General features: G+C 47.0%; 1 protein-coding gene across 1 annotated transcript in view; it reads right to left on the reverse strand.

Annotated features, from left to right (window-relative positions):
- The window catches only part of LOC144177860 (uncharacterized), a 55,176-nt gene that overhangs the window by 13,168 nt on the left and 22,536 nt on the right, over window positions 1-19,472 (reverse strand). Inside the window, exons 6-7 of the mRNA XM_077705440.1 lie at window positions 18,711-18,831; window positions 7,172-7,348 (exon numbers count right to left, since the gene is read on the reverse strand). Of these exons, the coding sequence (XP_077561566.1) occupies window positions 7,172-7,348; window positions 18,711-18,831 (298 nt within the window). The remainder of the gene's footprint in view (window positions 1-7,171; window positions 7,349-18,710; window positions 18,832-19,472) is intronic.

The raw sequence follows: 19,472 nt of genomic DNA on the forward strand, positions 1-19,472 counted from the left end.
GCTCAAACAGATAAAACACTTATTCACTTTACACGCAAGCAGCCACAGACCGGTCAATTGTCATCCAGAAATGCGATTTCTTTAGAAGATGAAGATATCGATGCAATGCTAATGCACTCGTCACCCGCACGTGCAATCCTGCTTGGTAGCAAGAAAATGCTAGCAAGCAGGATTGACTGGATAGCAAAAGGACTGTACAGACATGGTCAGCATTGCTGTTTTGCTCACTGTGCCATGCCCACTCTTGGTATTTGTAGTCGTATCTCTAGTCGTATCTGTAGTAGTATTTCGATCTCAGTATTTGTAGTCGGGCTTCCCACACTGTGTGTTGCACAGTGAAGCATGACCATTTATGGCGGGGGCATTGCCACACCCTTTCTTATTTTCCTCTCCACCTCCGCCGTCTATTTCCCAAATCACGTATACTGCGCGCCACGTGCGACATCTCGCTCTTTTGTCATTGCAAAATCCTCACGCTTCTTGGCGGCCACCTGTGCAGCGTACTATGCGCTGTGATTGGCGTAGCCGCTCTATAATACGAAGTCTTTTTTTTCTACGCAACAATCGTGTGTAATAAGTCTAACATTGAGATAGGACGCCTGTACTTGTAATTCAATATAGGAAATTTCCAATGTAACTAAGCCGCTGCACAACAAATGCAACCAGACCGCCAGCTTCGCTCTACTTCCATCTTCCCGGGTTGGAAGTGCTCTGCCTTTTATGAACAATAACTGCATACGCCAAGTACGTGTCCGTTCAGATGCAAACTTCACGCGGAGCGGTCACCGAGCTACATCGCTTCGCCATCGAGGAAATCCGACGGTGACCAACCACATTTTGGCATTACCTCCTGCCTGACTCAGTTCCGGTTCCTTTTGGATGGTGGTGTTCGGATGGTAGTCAACATAATACCTACCTGTTTTAGGAACCTACCACAAGTGCATCCTTGCTAATGTTGCAAAACAAACTGCGCGGCAGGGCACCAACATTTGGCTAGTAATTGCTGAATTTCGCTGTGAATAAAGTATTCTTTGCTACGAGGCAAGTTCTTAAGCTACTATATTGATTGATTTGTAGGGTTTAACGCGCCGACGCAATGCAGGCGATGAGGCGCGCCGTAGTGGAGGGCTCCGGATTAATTTTGACCACCTGGGGATCTTTAACGTGCGCCGAAATCTCGCACACACGGGCGTTTTTGCTTTTCGCCTCCATCAGAAAAGCGGCCGCCGCGGCCGGGAATATAACCCGCGACCTCGTTCCCAGCAGCGCAACGCCTTAGCCAGTCAGCCACCGCAGCGGGTACTTAAGCTACTAAAAACCACCAAATTGTCCCAACAAACTGGCGCAACAAAACTTTCACATTCATTTTAATGTTGTCTTGTTGCCCCAATCAAGTACATTATTGAACACCATTTGTTGATTAAGAAATACGTCCAAAAGAGGAACTAGGCTGTACTGAGGCAAGCAGAAATTTCTCGCTACAAGGCCTGGTTCTGCGGGTGTAGAGGCGCCCGTTAATGCTAACGAAACGAATGCGCGGTTTGTGCACGCGTTGTGAACAGGGACGATTCATGCCGATAAAGGGTTTCTTGTATCTAACACAGAGAATGAAATTATTTAGCCTTCTTTTTTGGTGGTTAATTGAGGCGTGAAATTGAGTTCACAACTTAATTCCGTAAGATCTAAATGACGCTACCAATTCCGCCTCAGAGTTTAACGACGTTGCTGTAGACGTCGCAGGCCTTCGCTGCTTTTAAGGTGGAGCGGGTACGCACTAGTGTGTACCCGCGTAGTGCGGTAATGAGGGTAAATGAGTAGTGCGGTAAATGAGTAGTGCGTTAATTTGGGGGATTGTGGTTCTGTACCATTCCTCACATGAAGATCAAGGCGCTGGACCAGGCGTGCTCCCGAAATCTGATCACTGACCCTAGGAGCAGCATAAGACTAAAGAAATAAACGGGAACTAAGGATATTTTAGGGGGAGTGTTAGCTTGTATGGTGTCACTTGAAAATTGCCACGGGCGACTGTCCCATAGTTAGCCTTTGCTCCGAATGGCTACACATCTCCAATTGCTCATGGAGCAGCACTAGACCGCGGTTCAGACAGGCATTGCGTGCAACATGGCTTAGCTTCTGCTCTAAGTGATGCCTCTCAGAGCATTGAGAGGACCAATGCAGGATGTCTTGAGAATGTGGAATCACGGCTGGGCCCCAATTCTAAACTCCGTGTTTGTCACAGCTAGAGTGTGCGTACAGTCCCCGATATCACCAGTGTGCTCGCATTAGATTACGTTGGCGTGGGGCAACATGTGAAAAAATCTACACAGCTTCAGCAAACGTTAAAGTACCGGAACGTGGCGCCTAGACGGGATGGAACCGATGCTGGTCTTACTGAAGCTGACGTTGTTTCGCAAGACTGATTAATCTCTTAGCGGGGATTCTGAAATTGGACACACAGTATTGTTAAATCAACATCCAATTGAACATGCCTGCGTTTTGTGGAGAAGATTACCTAATTACAATAAAGACTATGTTCGCTTATGCAGTTATACATAGGGCCATTACGGTACCATATTGGAGTTACACTTAAAAGGCTGACGGACGCATTGTCTAGGAAACACAGTCAATTTTTGTTAGTAGGTAATCTTTTGAAGTGGAAGTAATTTTCACGATATTTTATATATTATTTAAATTCTAGTAGAAACGCGAACACCCACATTATGACCGACACACTAGAGCTGTGTCTGAAGTAATCTGAAGTAAGTCTGAAATAAAGCTGTGTCTGAAGCGCTGAAGTGTGTGTCGTGGCCCACCTTATATTCGTCTCTGATCCCGCAGCATGCACGTTATCACAACTGGGAGTGCATATTCTATTTGGGGATGACGAAGAAAGATGTTGAAGGCCAGGCTGCTTTGAACGTATTGATTTCTGTACGCAACACAGCTTCTGTGGTGGAACGAAGGAGGAGTGCTCTGAAAACCCTTTTTTCATTTGTTTTTTCTTCTTTGAAGCGAAAGATAAATGGTACGTTTGTATCATTACTTTGTGATCAAGATTTCGTTGTCTCCTGTGTACATAAACAGAGGTATTCCTGATTAACAGAAGTAAACCAAAGGACATTTGTGCATACAACATGGCAATGATCGAGGAAATGGTGCAAATAGTGTGACTCTTGAAAGCAAAAAAAAGAAAGCTAGCCATCGGCAATGACGGGATGTACGTACTCAGAGACGAGCAGGGTAACATAACGCACAACGTGGACGAGATAGCTAAAGTAGCACAGCGATTCTACACCAGGCATTATGCCAGTGACGTTAGACCAGGTGGAAATACTGAGTATCATTTCAAGTTGCGATGTCCCACGTGTAACTTGGAACTTGGAAAGGCTTTTGGATGTTCCACTTGTAACTAGTAAAGGAACTGGAAAGGCTCTCAAAGGTATGAAAATAGAAAAAAACTCTGCAGGTGACGACGGCATAACCATGGACCTTTTGAAAGAGGGAAGAGATATTGTACTGGAAAAGCTTGCCGGGCTATTTTCACAATGCTTGAAGACTCAAAAAGTTCTAGCCTGGAAAAACGTCAACATTATTCTGATATATAAAAAGCGAGATCCAAAGGTCCTCAAGAATCAGACCCATCAGCCTACTCTCAGTTGTTTCCAAGCTGTTTGCCCAAAGTTATAGTTAGCCACATAAGTGACACCTTGAACCCCAATAACAACAAAGGGAAGAAGCTGGTTTTAAGGAAGGGTACTCAACCATGGACGTGGGCAGGGCATGTAATGCGAAGGCAAGTTACCGTTGGTCATTAAGGGTAACAGAGTGGATCCCTAGAGATGGCAAGCGTTGTAGGGGGCGGCAGAAAGTTACATGGGCAGATGAGATCAAGAAGTTTGCGGGGATAAATTGGTCGCAGTTAGCACAAGACCGGGGTAATTGGATATTAATGGGAGAGGCCTTTGTCCTGCAGTGGGCGTAGATAAGCAGGTGGTGATGATGATGATGACTCAACCATGGACCACATCCGTGTCGCCAATCAATTGATAGAAAAATCCGCTCACATACGATTCCCTAAATACCCAAATCATACGATTCCTTAAACCCCTTTACTTGACATTGATAAATTATGAAAAAGCGTTTAATTCCATACTCACCGGAAACGTCCCAGAAACCAGTAAAAGACTAGGGGATAGAGGAACCCTACATAAGACTTCCAGAAGAAATATATAAGGAATGCATGGGGAGGACAGCCCTCCACAAGCAAAGCGATAAATTTCCGGAGATTCCATCTCACCAAAACTATTAACAGCATGTCTGGAGGAGGTATTTAGAAAGCTTGACTGGAAAAACATCTGATTACGGATACAAGCGGAATACTTGAGCCATTTGAGGTTTGCGGACGACATAATCTTGCTGAGCTAGACTTCAGAACACATGCAAACAATGCTTGAGGAAGTGAAATCAGAAAGCACGGCTGTGGGGCTAAAAATAAATATGAGCAGATCTTAAGATTCGAGGAATAGTCATGCCACAAATGTCCTCTTCAGCTTAGAAAACGACACGCTAGAATGAGTAACATAACTACCTCGGACAGATGGTTAGTGCTGACCAGAACCACGAGAGAGAATTAGGGTTTAGGGAGCACTCGGCAAGCACTCCCAAATAATGTTTAAAGGAGTACACTTCACACACTCTCAGCGCCACTATCATCATCTCAAACTCGTCCCACCATCACGATTAGCGGTGCGCGGCCTGGTATGTGACCGTTTCCGCGCGACACAGATCGCACGCAACTGAGCAGCTGGTAGGTCGCTCGTCTTCGCTGCTCTCCACTGAAATGTAGGAAGGTGCAGCCGTTGCAACCGAGTCTGCTTCCGGCAAATGAAAAGTAAGCTACCTCTGTCCCTGATAAGAAGAATCTACAACCAGTGCATACTGCCGATGATGACTTATGGAGCTGAAACTTGGCTATTACTAAAAAACAAGAAAGCAAGCTTATCTTAGGAATGGAATAACACTCACGGGCAGGAAATGAGCTTCCGGGATCAGGGAACAAACTCGAGTAGACTATATCATAGTTTAAGAAAAGCAAATTGGCTTGGGCTGGTCATGTAGTAAGACGAACCGACAAGCGGTGGAAAATTAGGGTAACAGAGTAGATACCAAGAGATGGGTCTAATAAAAGAAGGGGAAACCCACTAACCCTATGGATGGATGAATTAAGTCAATTCAGGGTAAACTGTGGACTCAAGCAGCGCAGAACAGGGGCGGTTGGAGGTCAGTGGGAGAGGCCTTCGTCCTTCAGTAGACCTCAGTAGATTACGATGACGACTCCTGCTCCTTAATTAGCTACTCGCATAAGTCCGTGAAGAGTGGATGGCGCGGTGTTGTTTCTCGTTAAGCTATAGTAAATACAAAATGCAAATTGGTTTATTCGAAAAATTGCCCCTTTAGAACAACAGTGACACCACTTTTAACGTGACCTGCCATGGTGGCTCAGTGGCTAAGGCGTTGCGCTGCTGAGCACGAGGTCATGGGTTCGATTACCGGCCGCGGCGGGCGCTTTTATGATGGAGGCGAAAAGCAAAAATGACCGTGTGTACGGGATTTCGGCGCACGTTAAAGATCCCCAGGTGGTCAAATTTATCCGCACTCTCCACTACGACGCGCATCATCGTCTGCGTTGCGTCGGCGCGTTAAATCATACAATCAATCAATCACTTTTAACGTGCAGTTTACTCAACTAGGTACTATATAATGATGAAAACAGAGATGCATGCCGCTCACCAGCGCTACTTTTCCGCTCTGAATTATGACGTAGTTTGGGACTGTAATTGCGACCGGCTGAGACCGGCAAAATGTGACGCAAAATGACAGGCATTTTGGGCATGCAGAACGATCTTGTTTCACATATGTATAATTCGCATATTTTTAGTAGTAGGAATGCTGCGGTCAAAATGTGTTAGGAACAACGCGCGAGCTTAGAAACAGTTATGTGACTCTATGCGGGTTTAATACGGCCGTCGGGCGCATTCGGTTTCCCGAACAACTGTGCTGCACGGTCGTTTGAAAGCCCTTCGGAGGGTTGTTGAAGATACTGTGTACCGTGTGCCCCATTGAAAATGCATAAGGAGAAGTTAAGGGTGAATGTTCAATTGTAAATTGAACGTTACCCTGTAGCACAGGCAAAACACGGCACTGGCCAACGGACATAAGCGACAAGGCCACTCATTCGACACTGTCGATTCATGCTCAATGTACCACAAAAGGATTATTATCAAAGGTTTTAAAAATAAGACAGATATAGAGTTCCGGTCAGAAGCAGAGTGCGAAAAGCGGTCCTTCGCCATCTAGGCAGACGGAAGGCAACTAAAGCGGCGTTTGAGACAGTGGCAGCATCAATCAACATAGCAGCTTTCATTTCGGGTACCTGCCCACATGCCGTCACGAAACAGAATGCAGCGGCAGAATTGGAGTTTTGGGTGAAATTGTTCAGTTTCTTGGTGAATTAAGCAACGTTTCTGCCGGGAAAGTGCTGAGGGTACCAAACGACACGATATGCTTTTAATAAACCAAATTTGCATTTTGTCTTCAGGGCCCCTTTAAGGATATGAGCTGTGATTCTTCCCACAGCAATACATGAAGCGAAACTTGAAGGAAGGACCGGCGCAGCCGCCTCGTGCATTTGTGATTGGTGCACCCAACTGCTGTGATCCGGTGATCTTTTAGGCAAACGAGGTTCGCTTTGCCATATCAAATATTAATGAGTATACTTTTAAGGGACAAGCCCCTTAGGGGCTGGGGCTCTTGGCGTCCCTGTCGTCGTCGTCGTCATCGTAATCATCGTTCGCCTCACGTAGTCACGGAACTTCAACACCGGAATACTCGCTTACGCCTTGCACTGGAACGTAACGCGTACAAAAAAAAAACACCGGTACACTCGTTTACGCCTCAAGCTGGAGAGCTTCGTCCTTCACACAAGAGACTTTTACAGCAAAGCTATACCGCTGCCCCAAATGGCTTCATCTCCGTTGGGGAAAACGCCAAGGCGCCAAGAATACTTATTATACACTACATGCTTTGCTCCTCCCCAGGTTTCACGATAGTGAAGGAGGCCAAGAATATTTTAGTTATGAACATCACAGCGCACACGAGCCTGGGAACTTACAATTTCCTGGTCTCCCAGGCCTCTACCAACGCATTTGCTGTAGGCAATCTGGTTGACGTCGTCAATTCCTTGCTCTAGCTGGTACGTGAGGACGCCCAACTGGTACGAAAGGCCTACAACGGCAGTAAATTTGTTGCCGTACTCGAAGTCCTCCTTCACGAGCTCCCCGACGCGGTCCTGCGAACGAAGGCATCCGTGACCAGTTAGAGCCTTGACTTGTAGTTGGGATCACGCATTCAATTCTCAACGAAAAATATTAGAATAAAAGGATGGAATGCTTCCGATATCAAAGGTTAACGTGAGGTCCAAACAACGCATACTGTTATTGATTTACTTTCGTAAAGTGACAAGGGTTCTTGCTGCGTTTATCGGAATCGTAGTGTGGCGAAATTTTCTACCATTTTTCCTTATTGCTGAGATCCATTTCGAATAAGCCGGGTAGAGAACAAAACACGCACTTTTTAACAAGGATGTTTAGAGCGTGCGAACTGCGCCGAATTGTCTTTAACATGTAAGGGATAAGTGAATAGGGAGAAGCCCTTTTGTTGGATGATTTTTGGGACAGAAAGGTCACATTTGTGCTACTACACTCACCCATTGGGCTTTCAAATTATCGCGTCCTCCAACATATATAGCTCGATGAAAATAAAAATTACGCCCACCTCCCCTCACGGGAACCCTGGTGTGTTGCGACGCTGAGGGGATTCAAGCGCAAGCGGAGAGCAACCGTCGACCGAAAGGCCGCTGGAAAGCGGCAGAATGGTTATATTCTAGGCACCATATATGCGCAGCGCGCCCGAAGGATAGGAAACCGCGGAGAAAGAGAGTACTGCACATGCGCAGCACCGCACGCAGCGCCGCCCACCGGCGGAGTGAGAGCGCGCTCGGCCGCACACGTTCTCACCTGGGGCGGAGTCCCTTTCATCGTGACGTACTTCCGGTTAAGCAGCGGGCGTTGGCAGTAGGTTGGCCGCGCATGCGCCACGTCACTTTCGGTTGTTTCCTTTTAGCCAAACAGGGGTGGTCAAAAGGGACACTTTTGAAAAGGACGCAAAAGGGACAAAACTCGAGAATACCGCCCCTGGGCACGCACCGGCGCCAGTGCGTCTGCCACGACTATGACGCAACACAATCCAACCCAATCCACTTTAATCCAATCCAATCCAGATCCAATCCAATCCAACCCAAGCCAAGCCAAGCCAAGCCAATCCAATCGAATCCAATCCAATACCCCTCGCAAGAGAGTGTTCGCTATCGGAGAGGAGAGCGGGAGAGTGGCTGCGGACAACGGACGCACGCCGCGGACCACAACGGACGCACGCAGGAAGGACAGGGCCGCCGACAAGAGATGCTCTGAGCGTCGCATCTAATATCATAAAGCCATTCCGCCGTGCGAAGGTTGACGAACACCAAAACTGTAATTATGGTTGCAAGTTGCAAGGAAACCTGCTGTAACTTTTTTTGCGTCCCTCATTCTCATTTAGTAATGACGATCAGAATGGCTTTGTTGTGGCTATGATAGTATGATGTCCCCTGATCGGTGTACTCCAAACTGCAGGCCCATTCTTGGATAATATAAAATCGACACACATATGCTGCTGTGTCATGTGTTTGGCCACCCGGCCACGTGTGTGTATTGGAACACGAAACGCGTGAGCCCCTCCCTTTTCCCGTTTCGACATGTTTACATGGCTCACACCGACGACGACGAGGCGGGTGGCGGCATCGCATCTAGCCCACGTAGTGAGACAGTGTGAGAACGCCTAATACCTTTTAAACGGTTCTGACTGAAAGAGCGCTGAAGTCTAATCGAACAACCCAGGAGATGTATTTCTGCCACGCGCTCTCGAGGGGTCTCGTCCACTTGATGAGTTACACTATCCTGTCACGATTCGCTTCGCCTTACGCTTTCAAATGGCTTCGATATGTCCCCTACATGTCCCCCGGGTACTTGTTCCAGCCGCCATGTTTTGGCAGAGTTGACCGGTGTGGTAGATTTTGCTGCGTTTGGGATCACTCGCTTGGTCTAGTTTCCGGCTCTTTAACTTCATCTGTGCTTACCGAAGTTGACTGCCGCTTTTAGCTATTGCCGAAATAAAGCGTGCAATATAGAACGCCTCACGCTGGATAACTGAATAGAGCCTGATAAGTTTTACGTGAAATTGGGATACTGCAGTCTTTCCTGGGCTACTTGAAATGAAATGTTGGTCTGCTTGTATGTCTGTCCCTCTATTTAACCACACGGGTAGACGTTCAAAGAAATATTAGACGAAACATTTGTATCGGTGAAACGTTTCTTGTAGCAAATGTTCTACTTGTCAATTTGTTCGGCAAAAACAAGACTAGGTAAAGCAAGAGCACTTCGCATGCCTTGTTCGCAAACCCCCGAAGGTTGTTACACAATACCCCTGTGAGGCGGTCGCATTGTAGAAGACGCTTCAAATACAAACGAGGCAGTAAGACCGCCCACCAATGCGCTAGTTTCGGAGAGGATCAGGGGCCGGGCTATGAGCCCCGACCATGGAGCAATAATTATTTTATTCTCCGTGGCCCCGACACACTACGCGAGATTGATCATCGGTGCAGTGGCGAGGGAGGATCTTCGGGAACTCTTTTCAGCCACGGCACAACCACAAGTCGCTTCCCTGACCGACGTGATATGGGAAGAGGTTCAACACGCTTTGGTGACTTCTACGTCGTCCAAAGCCGGCAGCGAGCCACAAGCTATGACCTAATCCGCAGCTGTTCATCGACCACACCCTACTCCATCCCGTTGTCAAGAGGCCCCGCCGTAGTGCCGTCCACTGGCACCCGCCCGAACCCCCGTAGTCCAAAACTAGATGTCGAAGAAGACGGACGAATTGCGAACCCGCGATAATGGTCTGCTGCGCTACCACTACGGAGAGGCTGACCCCATCTACCATCGCTGCTCCTACAAGAGGCTGGGTTGGCGAGTGTTATCCATCGATGCACCACGCCAACTACTCGGCCAGCGGCCTTGTTAGATCGAGGAGTACCTGGCCAACGCCAACCAAGGTCCACCGCGCTTCAGCCGTTCGCCGTCGCCCTACCAATATCGATAGCCAAGCCGTTGACGCGTTGCGTTGACGGTTTCATGCGTGGGAGATCCCCTAGCCCACTAAGAGGAAACTAAAAGCAGGAGCTCCTGGAGGTGGAGTTGCACAACAGCGGGAAATCGAAAACGCTCCATTGACGCAGTGACTAGCCGATGAATGGGATTCACGACATGCCATCAGCCCGACAACGCGATCTAACCCTGACGTGACTCCCGAACCCGGCGATAGTCACACGGCGCGACGTGTACCCGACATGACCCAGCCTGCCGCTGAGAAGACGACGAAAATGACGGCGCATTGTGCCCCACCTTCAACACGCACAAATCGAGATACGACGCCCCGACGCACCCAGAACTCGAAGAAGGCGGCGTCCGAAGTCCAGTTATCCATCGACGGCTTTGATGTAGTCGCCCTCATAGGCACGGGAGCCGACTAGTCAGTAATGAGCGGATCATTCGCATCTAAGCTGAAGAAAGTTACGACAAGAAATTACGCCCACCTCCCCTCGCGGGAACCCTGGTGTGATGCAACGCATCTTATGGGGGGTTCCATTGGCGTTTTCCATCGTATTGATTACGCTTATAGCAGGGATTCTCACGCGAAGGGGAGGTGGTCGTAATTTTCCATTTTCACCATGCAATGCACATGCATTTCATTTCATTTAATTTCATTTCTATTTATCCGTATTCTGTACAGGATTAATTTTCTGGTCAATCTAAGCACGCAGTGCTTGTAAAGAGACCAGGCAGTTGGTGAAACAACACATTTTCATGAAAAGTAACGCAATAATATCTTCGTTTATGCAGTGAACACTTCGCAGTGCATAAAACAAAACAACACATAAAACTCACCCACGAAAGGAGCGTCTTCTTGCTCCAGAAAATTCATCAAACCATATTAAATGTTACAGAACTCTTATGAAATGAATATACCAATAGCACACTCACTTACAGGGATACAATTCAATTCGACTTAGAAAGGGTACAGACAAAGTAACATGAATACAAACAAACTGAACACAAGGCGGTAAACAAATCCCCACATGTCAAGTGGTATTACCTACTCAATGTTTATTAAACCACCACACCATTTTGCAATTGCTTTGTTCAGTTTCCATTGCGTGTTTATCGTGCATAGTTCATCAGTTAATTCATTGAATATTTCCGGAACATCGTAGTTCCGTACTCTTTTTCCGTAGTTAGTGTACACTCGTGGTTTTAAATACCTTTCGGTTTTTCGCAATGCCACACTCTTTCTTACCGCAACTCGAAACTCTTTTGTGAAATAGTGATTCTTCAACACTACAGATTTAAACAGTTCTTTCATTGGTAGTATACCCAGGGCTTGGTATTTTTCCTTTGTACCAACGCTATCTAACGCTGTACCGTAGGTTATGCTTTTGACTGTTTTTCGAATGACTCGATTAATTTCTTGTTTTTTGTTTTCCGAGCAAGTACCGTATAATGTGATCCCATACGAGAGCAAAGATTCAGCTAGCGCCTTATACACTGTAAGCTTAACTTTGAATGGATCTCTACCTCGGAGGTGATACATCATTGCAGCAATTGACCTTAATTTGTTACATTTATGTTTAACGTGGCTTTGCCATGTTAGACACTGATCAAAATACATACCTGAATACTTTACAGTTGTTTCAAGTGGTAAAGGCGGGCAATGGCAGGGGTTACAGTCAGAAGAATGCAATAAAATCCTGCTCCCTAATGTTAAAACTTTATGTGGATTCCTAAAGCAGATAAGCTTTGTTTTCTGCTTATTTACAAAAATACAATTTTCCTGAAACCAATCAAATAGTTTCAGGATATCGCTTTGTAGACATTCAAACCTTTTATCAACGTTGGGAACATTTATAATAATTGCAGTGTCGTCCGCATACTGAAAAATGTTTGAATTTAATGGTAGAAGGCCGAGGTCTATAACATAAATGTTGAAAAGCAATGGCCCTAATGTACTGCCCTGAGGTACTCCATATTTTAGTGGCTGGAAACTGCTATACGTTTCTCCTAGTCTAACGCACTGAAATCTCTCAGTGAAGTAGCTTGAAAAGAATTTCGAAAAATGCCCCCTAAAGCCTAGATATTGCAACTTCTTCAGCATAATATTGTGGTCTATGGTATCGAAAGCCTTTGTTAAATCTAACATTAAAGCCAGAACTACTCGGTTGTTTTCTATCGCACTATTGATGCAATCGGATAACTGTTCTAACAAGGAAGTTGTATTTTTGTTTGGTGTAAAGCCGAATTGAGCATTGTTATTTAGTGAAAACCGATCGCAGAATGAAAGTAGCACAGATGCTACATACTTTTCCATTATGTGTGCAAGCGCTGAGAGTATGGAAACTGGTCTATAATTTCCGCAGTCACTCTGTTTTCTGTGTTTGTAGATTGGCCTAACAACAGATATCTTCATTTCTTTCGGTATATCTTCAGCGTGGAATATTCCATTTAATATTTTTGATAGTACTTCTTTAAGCATCGTAAAGTTACTGCGCAATCTCGATTACGGATCCTGTCGAAACCCGGTGACTTCCATCCCCTCAAGCCCTTGATAATATTCCACAATTCGACCTCGCCTATATCTGGCAGGAAAGCCGTGTTCGCGCATGTGCGTTTAGGCTTGTATTCAGTTGGCTTATCGGAATTTCCTTGTCTTAGGTTTTCCGCCGCAGGCAAGAACGTGTCATTGAACATATCAACATTACTTTCTCGTCCAGCATGGGGAAGTTCTTTTTTATCGTGTCTTCAACGCATGCGGGTTTAGATCTGCCCATTAGGTCATTCACCAAGTTCCACGTGTTCTTTGTATCATTTTTATTTAACGAGAACTGTTGCGATAAGTACCTTCTTTTCGCAAGCCGCAATTTTCCCGTCACCAAGTTTCTTAGTGAACAGTATTCTGCTCCTTTTGTAGCATCCTGCGGTTCTTTCTTGCTTTTCTGCCAGGCCTTGTCCTTCAAGTAGATCAATTCTATTATATCTGGCGTGATCCATTTGTTGACAGGCTTTCTCTGCCTTATCTTCACCATTTTTGTGGAATCATCATATATTCTGCTGAGTGTTTCAAAAAATCTACTGTACATAGTTAAGTGATCGAGTGGTAAAAGTGCACTCCAGTTTGTATTTCTAATTTTTGCGTCAACCCTTGCATTATCGATAACCGGTCTTGTAAACAGTGTTTCTTCTTTGTTCATTAGTTTTTCTGACATGACTGCTAACACGACAAAATAATGGTCAGCTAATTTGGATTTAATGACTCCTGATGTGTACCGCTGGTTAGGTAGGCGAAGGATAATATGGTCAATGCATGATTTACAAATTTTTGAGCCCAAGTGTTCCTCTCTTGTATACTCTTTTATTACGGTATATAATCCATGTTCGGCTAACAAATTCAGGTAATCACTTACTGTTCTTTACCCGCCGCGGTGACTCAGTGGCTAAGGCGTTGCGCTGCTGAGCACGAGGTCGCGGGTTCGATTCCCGGCCGCGGCGGCCGCTTTTCTGATGGAGGCGAAAAGCAAAAACGTCCGTGTGTGCGAGATTTCGGCGCACGTTAAAGATCCCCAGGTGGTCAAAATTAATCCGGAGCCCTCCACTGCGGCGCGCCTCATCGCCTGCGTTGCGTCGGCGCGTTAAACCCCACAATCAATCAATCACTTACTGTTCTTTGGGAATCTATGTCCCCAACTAAAATCAGGTGTTTCTCATTCATATACGTGTTCAGTAAAGCCTGCAGTTCCTCAATGTATTTGTGTGGATTCAAGTTAGGGGGTCGGTAAATAACGCACAGAATGTATGTGGTGTCGATTTTACTGATCGACAAGGTAACCTGCTCGGCATTATCAAATATGACATCAATATTGTATGATAACCAGCCATCTTTCACGAACACCAAAACACCGCCACCCTTCCGATTTTCACGGCATACGGCATATTGTGTATAACCCCTGAGGCAATCAATACAAGCTTAATCTTTCAGCCGTGATGTTTATTTCGGATAACGCGATGACATCCACATCAGGCATTGTTCGCAAATTCGTACATAGTAGGTCCCAATTTTTCTGCAGGCTACGAATATTCACATGCAGCAATCTTAGCTCTCCATGCAGCGTTTCTTCCTTTAGTGTTTCGAGGACGTGCTTGTCCCATTCACTGAAGGATTCAAACTACCCCATTAGGTTAGTTTTGCAAGGTCAGCCGCTCCATTGATACCGATTATCTTAGAACCCTCTTCCTTTCTGACCAGCACCTTGCCGTTCTTTGTCCATGCAAATTTGTACGCTTTCTCTTTTGCCTGCTTTCGAGTTTGCCAGAAAAAATGTCCTTGGGCTTTGGTGAGATTGTCGTTCAAGAATATTTCTTCAGACAGAAGAGCTTTCTTTTTAGTTATCCAGAGGTCTTTGGTTGCTTGGTCCGTGAATCTTACTATAATTGGAGCAACTTTGTCTTGGCGCGATTTCAACCTATGCACTGCTTCTACCGAATGCCGTTCCGGCGCCTCAATTTCCATTTTACCGCTCAGGTTCACCAAGACCTGGAAAAGGTCTTCCTTTGGTGATTCGGCTATGCCATGAATCTCAAGGTTTTTTCGACGCGAGTACTGCTCAGCACTTTCTATGCTGTCTCTTATGCAAGCAATTTCAGCATCCTTTTCTGTCAGCTGCTTCTCAAGTTCCTCGGTTTTTAGCTTGAGTTGAGCGATTTCAGTTCCCTGTGAGTCGATTTTGGCAAGTTCGTCATACTTCGTTGACAACACTTCCATGAAGGTTTCTATCGATTGCGTTGTTATGTTTTGCTTGTCAACTTTCTTATCAACGGTATCCAGCATGCACAAAACCATGGCTAGTTTCCGATCCAAGTTTGCCTCTTGTAGAGCCGTAGCACCTTGGTGCGGCGGTTCTTTGTCGCCTTCGCTGTTTTCCCTGCTTATGTTGCTGCTGTCTGAATCCGAGGATTCATTTTCTTCATCTGCGCATGATATAAATTTCCAAGTGTCAATTTCACCTTGTTTCATACCCTTCAGTACATAATTTCACCTTGTTTCAGTACACGTATGCTCAGGTATGGTCTTTATTGCAGACGAGCATGAGTGCCTTGTGGTCCGTAAAGTGCACAGTTAGGGGCTCGACGATTGCATCAAAAAATCGTCGAGTACTGCGACAGAGTGCAAGCGTAAAGCCCGGAATACATGGAGCGTTTATGCGACGAATAGTCGACGAACTTCGCCCGGCGGCGTCCGCTGGACGCCCGGCGGCGGAAAAACATCGTCCGCCGCCGATCTAGCCGGGGCAGAAAAAGTTCGTAGCCGTCGACGGCAGCAGCAAAGCGTTGCCAAACATGGCGGTACCCTCTTCGCCCGCTTCACAGCGATAACAGCTTCGTCGCTAATCCCTCAATGCGATATCGTGTTCTAAGCCGTCTACTTCGAACTAAATTTGCCCACTCTTGCCCTCACATCAATTTTCAAGCGACAAATAGCCTTCTTTTTTTAGATAGAAGGGCGTTTTTCTAGCTGTTAAGGCTGACGCAGTAGCGTTTGTCGTCGTCATAGCAACTGTCGTCGTCGTAGCAAACACAACAAAAACATTAAAAACTTCTTCTACACAACATTTTACGCCTTTCTAGAGGGTTTTGCAACTAAAAAGCAATAATAATAGTCTTGACGGCTTTTTTGCTTCTCCTGTGTTTCACTTCAATGTATTTGTCTCGTCTAGCCACACTGACAGCAGCGCAGCGGCGAGGGGGCGGCGGCCGCCGTACTTTGCTACATGTAGCGCAGCCCGATGAACATTCGGCGTCGTGACGCGGCTGGTCTTCCGCCGCGCGAACTTTGTCGTGAAAGATCGCTCCATGTATTCTAGCCTTAATGCGGACGACCGTAGACTGAGACCTTCGGAGCACGGCATGCCGCTTTTATTCACAGCGCCCGAAGGAGAGGAGAGCGCCGAGAGAGAGAGTACTCCACATGCGCACCGCGCGCAGTGCCGAGCGCAGCGCCGCCAACCGGCGCCTAGCAACGGAGTGAGAGCGCGCTGCGCCAACCCGCAGCTGTTTGGGAGAGAGTGTATGCTATCGGAGAGAGGAGAGGAGGAGAGGCGCAGCTGTGCGGACAACGCCGGACAGACGCAGGAAGGACAGAGGGGCGGGCGAGATGCGTTGCATCTAATAAGACGGTCCACACATTCTCACAGCAGGAGGGCACCTCGTAAGTTCAAGTGGAACGTGGAATTTACGCATCACTATGGACGGCGCAACGTACGCTGCTGCGTTCGTTATTTTGCCTAACTGATCCCCGCGACGTAATTCTCGTAATGGAATTCTTGACATACAACGCTGTAATAATTCATCTGCAGAACAAGTCGGAAACGTTTCCCTCCGATCACCCAATGGCGCCTGAACCGAACCCAGAAAATCGTGCTGCTGTAACGATCGACGATGATCACGTCGCCCTTCCGCCCCGCTCAAGCTTGATGATCACCGTATACTGTGAGGATGCTGTCCCTGACGTCGACGCTATCGTAGAGAGTCACCAAAGTTTGCTTTTCGACCGCACTGTCTCCGTCGCAAGAGGCATTGCTCGCTTAAAGCAACGCCAATCCCACGTTTTGGTCACTAATTTCACCGAGGAGTACCAGCTTCTAAACAAGAGTGCTGCAGTGGCGTTCCTCGGAGAAGCGCAAGAAGTCAGTGACGCGATCTTGGTCGCCGACATTGAACGCGGACCCAAAGATACCTTCAAGCTTACGCATCCCTTCAACGTGAACCCGGGGCTGCCACAAGAGAAACAGAACAAATTATTGGCTTTGCTGCATCGCTACAGCAAGTGCGTTTTGTCAAACTCAAAACTGCACCAGACGCATCTAGCAAAGCAGCGAAAATTACCCGAAGAAGGACCCCGTCCTATCCGACAGTCACCGTACAGCGTGTCGTTACTAGAGCGGGAAGCCAGCCGTACACAGGTCGAAAACATACTCAGCGACGACATACAGCCGGCAAAAACCCCCTGGGCTGCTCCGGTCGTACTCGTGAAGAAAAAAGACAGCACATTAGGTTCTGTGATGACAACGGGCGGCTGAACAATATCACCAAAAAGGTCGTGTACGCCCGGCCACAAACCGATGACGACCTCAACCACCTCTGCCACGCGAAGTAATACTCATCGTTGTTTCTGAAGACAGGCTACTGGCAAATTGAAGTGGACGAGAAAGACCGAGAGACGGAATTCATAACCCCGGACGGCCTATACCAGTTCAGGGCGATGCCATTTGGGCTGGGCATTGTAACTGCAACATTTCAAAGTCATTCACATTGTGCTAGCTGGCCTGAAAAGGCACACCTGCATCGTATACCCCGACGGCGGTGTGGTATTCTCCCAGAATTTCGACGAACACCTTGCCAGGTTGGAGTCTGTACTCGAGGCTATTCGTGCGTAGGGATTAACGTTGAAGCGTGAACAGTGCTGATTCACGTACGAGGAAATCTTCGGACGCGTCGTCAACGCTGCGGGATTCCTGCCTGACCCAGCAAAAATTTCTGCCATAGCGAACTTCCCAAGGCGGAAAGACAAGGGCGTGCGAAGATTTCTGGGTCGGTGCGCGTACTACCGGCGCTTTGCGGAAAACTTCGCACGCAATGCAGAGCCATTCATGCACTTGACGAAAGATAGCACCTTTTTCAGCTGGGAAACCGGCCAACAGGAAGAATTCTGCGAGCTGCTACCATGATTGCAAAGCCCGCCTGTGCTCGCTCATTTCGACGAAAACGCCGGAACGGAAATGCAGATGAACGCCAGTGATTAGGCTTGGGTGCCTTCCTCGTCCAAAAGCAAAGCAGTTGCGAAAATGTAATCGCCTATGCCAGAAGTGGTCTGTCAAACGTAAAAAGGAACTACTCAACCTCTGAGAAAAAGCATGCCGACCTCCGAGAGGAGCGGTGAATCGGCGAGAAACGCCGGCAGTGCGGAAACTGCCAACACAAGCTCGTGACGTGTTTGGATTTTGTTTATTTACTCTACATCCAGGGAATGTTGATTGCGCGTGGTCTTCCGTTAGCTGCTCGGTTGCGTTTCACACAGACTTTGAGTTTAAATATGTTCAAAGCTGAATTTTTTTATTGCGGAATGGATGTATGTGTGTTCACACCAATCTATCTCCGATGTTATCTCGCCTTCGAAATTTCGTTTCAGTACCCCTTTAATGGCAGAGACAGAGGTAGCTGTTACTCACATTTCGGTTCCGCAAATTCTATTGTCAGATGATATTTTACTGCGCTAAGTTCCTACCATTGCTAGACGAGTGCACTGAAGCCGACTCAAAGGTACTGAGTCAATACTGGCTGTCCTTCATTAAAAGGCATAAATCGTGGCTATGTTTTTCCTCCGCCGCTCTTTACCGCTTCCAAAGTGGTTCTCAGTGCTCTTAAAAATTCAGCAGCACGCAAATAACTTACCAGAGATGGGTAGGAAGAGTCGTGGCTGGTGATCGCCGATACAGGAAGAGCCTTGCAATCACCTTCGGTGTCGAAATACCCGGAGGAACTGATGGCGATCACAGTGTCCACCTGTAACACCCTTCAGCCGAAAAGGCAAGGCGATGCAAACAGTGAATACACCGTAACGTATACTGCTCGAAACCCTGCTTCTCAACGGATCTTATATAGGAATCACAGAGGTTAAAGAGGTTTTCAGTGTCAATGTTGTCAAATCTTAAGGGTTTGGCAAGTAAGATGGGAAAATTCTCAGTTGTTTTGTTTCAAACACCGGTGTGAGAAAAGCCCCTCCCTAGAAATAAACTTTAAAGAAGCCTTCACGCAAGTGTTGAAGCCGGGTTCCTAATTTTTAAGAGCCTGACGGTTCCTTAGCCCCCCGTTGAGAGTTTTATACAACGCGTTTCAGTGAGTGCATCCTGCGCCCATTTTTCGAGCGAAACTTGCATTGGCTGACGCGTGTCGCCATCGGTGTTCACCCTTAGTTGTCAGAAAAAAAACTCGCCCCCTCTCCCCCTCCCCTCCCCCCCCAGAACCTGGCGCCATACTCACAAGTTGCGCGCCGGATGACGTCATACTTTTGGCAACCAGAGGAGCTGGGTTGCACGCAGCCAGTGTGCACAAAATTAATTTTAGAAGCACACATACCCTAGACTTTGTGATCGTGTGGCTCCGTATTTAATACAGAGACGGTTGTTGAAGACCTCTCCACGATGGGATGCTCAG

Source organism: Haemaphysalis longicornis, unplaced genomic scaffold (genome assembly GCF_048455015.1).
Source record: "Haemaphysalis longicornis isolate Haplotype H1 unplaced genomic scaffold, Haemaphysalis longicornis Haplotype H1 scaffold_33, whole genome shotgun sequence".
Lineage (NCBI taxonomy): Eukaryota > Metazoa > Arthropoda > Arachnida > Ixodida > Ixodidae > Haemaphysalis > Haemaphysalis longicornis.